The 6,732-nt window shown below is 51.5% G+C and overlaps 1 protein-coding gene across 1 annotated transcript; it reads right to left on the minus strand.

Annotated features, from left to right (window-relative positions):
* Window positions 1-2,474: 2,474 nt before the first annotated feature.
* LOC123090980 (transcriptional activator ptaB) lies at window positions 2,475-5,126 on the minus strand. Its single transcript, XM_044512366.1, has 3 exons — window positions 4,834-5,126; window positions 4,558-4,713; window positions 2,475-3,375 (listed from the first exon to the last, which is right to left on the minus strand). The coding sequence occupies exons 1-3, from the start codon at window positions 4,888-4,890 to the stop codon at window positions 2,656-2,658; spliced, it is 933 nt and encodes a 310-aa protein (XP_044368301.1). The 5' UTR covers window positions 4,891-5,126; the 3' UTR covers window positions 2,475-2,655.
* Between the last annotated feature and the right edge of the window lie 1,606 nt (window positions 5,127-6,732).

Genomic DNA, 6,732 nt, shown 5'->3' on the forward strand with positions numbered 1-6,732 from the left:
CTACTATCTTGTTCGAGAGTTCCTGCATATGGCATATGAATGTACTGGATGATTAATTGAGTATGAGATGAGGCGATTACAAATTTTCGGTGATAATTGGTCTTTTTCTCGCCCGTGAATGCACTAAATGGGAATTTTTGGATCAATACTTACTGAATTGTGTGGAATGAGGTCCTGGTATGTCTGTAAATAAACCACAGAACCTGATTTGTACATAGATGAATTGGATTGAAGAAGTATGGTGCATCACTTAGGATTATGTGGATTGAATTGATGAATTTGAGAACCTGATTTGTATCATTGAAGAAGTATGGATTGATATGTGGTCTTATGCTTGTTGCGGTGATGCGTTGAGTTACCTCGACCATCAAATCAAGGAAATGAATGCCGATCATCTGTTCCCTCCCGTGGTTGTGATCACCGATCATCTGTGCTTGCAATCAGTGTGCAGTTCGTCGACCATTCTGTATTCTGCAGTTTTCATACAGGGCGAGGCAAAGCGGATGTCTGATCGTAGTAGAGTAGTTTTCTTTTCAGGTAGTTCTGGTGGCTATAAATTTTGTCACGCTGCAGCTTATCAGTAGGCTACTGCATTGTATCGTGTGAACTGTGAACTGAAAATTATGATGATGATACATTTCCTCTTGGAGACCTAATTGTTTTTACATTTGATCGACAAATCACTTAGCCCCGCTTGGAATGCCTGTGAAATTTTACAAATGTAAACTATTACACCTGTATATTACTGTAGTCCAGTAAAATACAACCGGGTATTTTCCGCTGGTTGCAACTGCGTTTCTGCTAACTCGGTACTTGGACCAGATCACAGAACCAAAGCACGCGCGTCATGAGCCGAACGCCATGAGCCTCGGACGAGCAACTGCTGTTACCAGCAAGTCGTGCCGGCGTTTTTTTTGTGTGTGGCCTGGTTTGGCCTGTAAATGTTACGGGTGTAATCCGGGTGTAATCAGGCAAATACCGTCCGGAAACCAGCCGAGGAGGGAAAGAAAAACGACAAACCAAGCACTCACGCCGGTGGAAAAAACAGCTCTGTATTTTACACCGGTGCTTGGAGGGAAAACGACGAACCAAGCGCGCCGTTACCAAGAAGCTAACCTGCTCATGAATTCCCCTGGTTTCATCACGCTTGAGCCGGGCGGTCACCGCCGTCTCGGACAGGCCGCGCCGCGATCGCACATGGGACGACGATGGCGGCAGCAACCGACGAGGACAGTATCGACGAGAGCTTCTTCGAAGACGCTCGGGACGAGGAGGATGAGCCACCCAAACCGGAGGAGCATCTTGGGGCTTGACGTGGCGCCGCCTCGCTGGAGTCGCCCGGGGGCAGCTCTGCGGGTCCGACGTGCTGCGCTGCAGCGGGCGGGGACCCCATCCGCGGCCAGGCGCACGAGACAGGCAACGTGGCGCTGCTCCGCCACACGCTGCTCATGGTCACCGCCTTCCTATCCATCGCGCTCCTCCGGCTCCGCGTTGACACCGTGCTCCTCGACCAGCAGCCTGACATCGCGGTGGTGGCGAGGCGGTACGTGGTGTGCCTTCTCCACCACCTCGCCGTCGTCTCCTTCCTCGGACCGCGGGGGTGCGCACGGCCAGCGCCGTCTCCATCCTCAGTGGCATCTTGGCCGGCGCCGTGGGCGGGCTGCTGATGTTGGCATCGCGGCAGTAGTGGCCTCGCCTCTACACCACGGCGCGGAGGTGCAGGGCGGCGTGGGGAAGGCGATGAACGTGATGGCGGCGCTGGAGGTGCACTTCCCTCGGCTCCCACATGCGGCGGCCGGCGGGACGGACGTGGGGCTGGGGGCGGCGCCGAGCACGCACTCGCACTGCACTGCGAGCGAGGAACAGGGGAGCGAGAGGGATCCGACGGGGGGATTGATTTATCTCTGGCAATTTTACAAAACAAACCCCAGTTCCACGCGTATTTGATTCGGTCCGACCAGGTGGTGATGACTTGGCAGTCAGCACACGCGTGGACACCCAGTCAGCCGCCAAATCAGCGAATACGTACACAAAACCGTATAATGGACTGTAGATGACCCCTAGAGCAAGTTTGGTGACTGTATTTCGGGTATTTATAACCACAGGTACTAAAGCTGGCGCCAGCGCAAGTAATAGGACCTGTAGTGATTTTTTCTCTTGCTTAAATAGAGGACATAGCCTGCAATTTGGCCATCCACGCCTTTGAAATTTGTCTGCAGTTCAAATCTGGTTTTTAATTGCAAGCCAAGTAAAAAAAAAACTTTAGGAGGCGTCCAAACCTTTCAAACCGTGTAGTTCTGGAGTGCCGAGGAATTGAGCTTTATATGCTGAAGTGGGGGTCTAGTTCAAGTGATGTTATCATCGTCCACAAAATGAATTGCACAAGAACAAGCATAGTATCATGCAGAGGGCGGGTACTTCCCTTTTCAAAAAATAAATGAATAAACATCTAAGGAAAATCAACAAGGCAAATCCAAATAAAACATAGTCGCACACAATAAAAGGGTACAAATATAATCCGTTACAGTATCCAAATGATGAATTTAGCAGTCAGACTGACACTGTGGATGCAGTAATATATGCCCACTTACTGGAGCTGGTGCTCGAACAGAACAGTTTAATGTTAAAAAACGACTGGGTAACAGAATGGCCATGTCAGGTTGCTGGGTTGCCGGAGGTGCCACTGGCACCGGAGAGGAAGACCCGACGGAGATGGTTCTTGCCGGCGTAGTGCTCCTGGACGTTGAGCTCACCTGAGATGAGCACGTCGCACATCTCGCACCGCACGATTATCTCACCGGCGGTGCCACTGGCACCGGAGGCGAAGACCCGATGGAGGTGGTGCTTGCCGGCGTAGTGCTCCTGGACGTTGAGCTTGCCTGAGAGGACCACGTCGCACATCTCGCACCGCACGTTTACCTCACCGGCGGCGTTGGCCACATTGTTCCGGTGCTTCCTCCCGTCCTCGTGCTGCCTGAGGTTGAACGCCGTCATGCACGGCACGCCGCAGACGCGGCAAACGATGGAGGGCGTGTTGCCTGCCGCCGGGTTGGCTGGGGACCTTGGGTGAAGTGGCGGCTTGGAGCTGGTAGTCACCTGCGGAGGCGGCGTTCTGGCGGCCGCTGGCGTAGCGTGCGGCTGTGGCCTCTGCTTCTGGAGTGGGGGCACCTGCGCTGGCGGCGCCCGCGGTTGCTGTGCCTGCGCCGGCGCTGCCACGTACTGCATCTGCGGTTGCTGCTCCTGGTATTGCTGCCTCGGCGGTGCCAGCGGCGGCTGTCGAACGCCGGAGACAGCAGGAGGCGGCCAGGTTGCTTGCCTCTTTGTCCCTGCGCGATGCGCAGGCGCAGCTGGAGGAAGTGATGCTGGATTCTGTACCTGAAGAGGGAAAAGAAAACATGATCACTGGCATGCAACTGTACAACCGATGCAGGTAAATAACGAGACCATTCATAGGAATCTTGAGAGCACAGACCAAGTGTAGCAGGAAATTTACTGGAGTAATTCTTCTTCTGAAACTAAATTTACGTAGCACAGACCAAGTGTACCAGAGAACTAGGCTGTAGCCTAGTGGCAAGGGAGCCCAGTGGCTTCTCCAGCAACCAGGGTTCGAGCCACGTTGGGGATGAATTTCTGGTTTCTCGCAAGGAATGCTTCTCCTATATCAATAAACCATGGGTGCTAGTGCCCATGAGTTTCTTTCTTTTTTTAAAAAATTTACGTAGCAAGAAATGTGATGTATACAAACAGGAGTTTATACATGTCAAGTGTAGTAGTTTTCTAACCACAAATTTTCCACCTACCTTGTGTTTTAATGACGAACTTATCATTAAACATCACTAGATTAAAGAGGAAATTAACAGGATCTCAACTAAAGCCATCAATGGAATAGATGCAGTAGAATTACGAACTGATGCTTTCTTTGAAATAAATGACAGAACTATCTTTCATACAGTTGCTGTTTCAATCAGAAATTAAGCACCGATGCCTAGAGGTAGTTCTATCATTTCCTCTGAACTATGTCTCCGAAATGTGCAGAAGTTTGCATTATTCAGAAACTTCTGTTCCACTATTTCAAGGAACAAGTATAGCATTGTTGGGAAAACTTTTTTTCTTCATACTGTTTGTGAACACTTAATTGGGACGAAAACATCATGCAAAAACTGGGCTAACATCCATATCAATTATCTCGCAAAAAAGCCATCCATATCAATTGTTTATTTTGGGGGTGAAAAGACTAGCCCAAAATTGTGTACTTCCGGAGCTCAACAAATGCATTTTCCTGACAAGTACTGTACCATCCTAGAACCAGAGTCATCTTTCTATTTGACAAAGCAACAAACTATTTCTATGTGCAGCAGAGAAACAAGTAAGCAAAAAAGAACTTCTGAACAATCACCAAGCTGGCCTTCCATACTGTGCAGAGAACACAACGATACAAGCTAAAATTGTCATGTGTAGCTTGATACAATGTGCCAGTTTCAAAACATGCTAAAGCACCTCTGAAACAAAAAAAAAATGATAAAGCAGAAGAGAAAGTGACGACGATTTGCGACTCACCGGTAGAGGAGCCTGGTGATCTGCGGCGCAGGAAGCGCGGCGAGCCCTGATCCGAAGCTTTTGGCGCTCGATAGCGTTCTCCAGGGTGATGTCCGCGGCCGTGTAGTCTTCTTCTTGGTCGCTGTGAGCAACATCGACAGTGTGTGCTTTGACGACCTGACGGATCGGCATTGCAGGAAACAAAGCATTTCAGTTCAGGAACTCAAAAAGGACGTGGAGCAGTGAGGAGGAGAGTTTGAAAGAAGAAAGGGATTATGATTTGACACTGCTACTCACCGTAGGAGCTTTGGTCTGAAGCCTGCTGCGCTGGGTAGCGTTCATCCGGATGTCCATGCAGTCTTCTTGGTCGCCGTGAACCCGACGTGATGCAGCGACGTCGACGGCCCCCCTTCGTCTTCCTCCTTGATGGCCTGATCGATCGGCAATGGAGGAACTAACTATATCGGCGACTCAAAGTGGAAGTGGAGCTAGCAGTGATGGGAAGGTCAGTCCGAATGAATATGGTTGAGTGGGAGCGAATGGATTGAAAAATTGATGGAGACAACGAAAGGGGATCATCGTGGGTTGGTTGGTTCACCTGGCCTTAATTACAAGCTCCCCAAAAGATCTAAAAGATGAGGTACAGCACTCAGATCACGAGTAAATTCAGTGACGGTCACTCTGGTCAATATATTCAAGAATACACGATTTATGGTCTTTTTTTTCGCGGGCACCCGACTTACGGTCACTAAACTCACCTCAGTTTATATAGTGACGGTCACTGATACATCTGTATTGTATTCTGCTGATGTGGCATATTCTTTGAATTGTTGACCGCTGTCACGAGAACTACAACCGGCAACCCAAGCGAGCCAGCCCAAGTGAAGCCCACCAGGCCGCAGCGCAGCAAGCAGCCCAACCAGCGCTACACCGGGCCAAACTGGAGCCAGTGAGGCAGCGTGTGTGTTGCCCTACTTAGCGCGTGGTTGGTGTGTGTGTGTGAGGGGCACGAAAGAAGTGAACCCCGACCCGGCCGCCTGTGGCGTGTATCTCCTCCCACCTCCGGCTCTTCTTCTCTAGATCCCCCTTCTTGCTGCTACCCAAAGGGCTGTATCTTGAATTTGAAGGGATTAATCCACCGCCTAGCTAGTTCGAGAAGCAAGATCCGTGTCATTTGGTATCAGATTGCCGGTCCCCGCTTCCTCATCCTGGCCCCGACGCGCACGAAGAGCCTCAAGGCGGTCATGACGGATCTCGATCTGCAGAAGCAGATGGCGGATGCGGCGGTCGAGCGCGGCGGCATCGCTGCAGCGTTGCTGGCGATCCAGAAGTCGCTGGACAAGATGGAGCCTACAGTGACCCGCATCGAGCCCGTGCTCGCGTCGCTCGAGCCCAAGGTCGCCGATCTCGCAGCGTGGCGCCCCGGCGTGGACCACGCGGTCGGGCAGCTCCAAACCGATCTGGGTGAGATTCGTGCTGAACTCGCTAAGATCTCCGCGAGGCCCTTCTTCCCCGAGGCGGGCAAGGCTGGTACTAGCGGGATTCAGCCCGCGGCGGACGCGCCCTTCGTCACCAACAACACCAGTGGCGACGGCCACGGGCCCGATGGCCACGGCAGGACTCCGCCAGTATGGGTTTCGGTGGGGGGGAACCCCTTGCTCCCCGCACCGACCCCGGCCAATGGTACGTTCAGTACTCCATTTCCCCTTGCTCCCTTGCCTGGTCCCGGTGAAAATAGCGGCCCCGTGTCTGCACCCCGCAATTCTTCTTCCCACCTAGTCTGTCCTGAATTTGACGGGGACAATCCTATGGGTTGGCGCATCCGTTGTGAAGCTTACTTTCGTGTCTGTGCTATTGATCCCAGTACCTGGGTGGATACCGCTGTGGTCTATTTCACCGGCGCCGCAGCCCTGTGGTTAGAGTGGTCTCAAACCCACGTTAAGTTTCCGCAGTGGGAGTATTTTGTTGCTGCTGTTCTAGAGAAATTTGGCCGTTTTGAATTCCAACACCTAGTTCGCAAGTTCTCTAGATTAAAACAAACAGGTTCGGTTTTGGAATATGCCGAACAATTTAACATAGCTATGCATAGTCTGTTGGCGCATCACAAATCATGGGATCCTTTATTTTTCACCACGCAATTCTTGGATGGTCTGATAGTGATATTAAAGCTGCTGTTATTCTGCATCGTCCGGTCGA

Source organism: Triticum aestivum, chromosome 1B, assembly GCF_018294505.1.
Source record: "Triticum aestivum cultivar Chinese Spring chromosome 1B, IWGSC CS RefSeq v2.1, whole genome shotgun sequence".
Taxonomy (NCBI): Eukaryota; Viridiplantae; Streptophyta; class Magnoliopsida; order Poales; family Poaceae; genus Triticum; species Triticum aestivum.

Bases quoted from the DNA above. Each gene is read 5' to 3' on its own strand.
- LOC123090980 (XM_044512366.1), bottom strand. From the start codon at position 4,890: ATGGACATCCGGATGAACGCTACCCAGCGCAGCAGGCTTCAGACCAAA. The intron at 4,714-4,833 runs GTGAGTAGCAGT...CCGATCCGTCAG, and splicing joins TTCAGACCAAAGCTCCTACG to GTCGTCAAAGCACACACTGT. The intron at 3,376-4,557 runs GTGAGTCGCAAA...TTCCCTCTTCAG, and splicing joins ATCACCAGGCTCCTCTACCG to GTACAGAATCCAGCATCACT.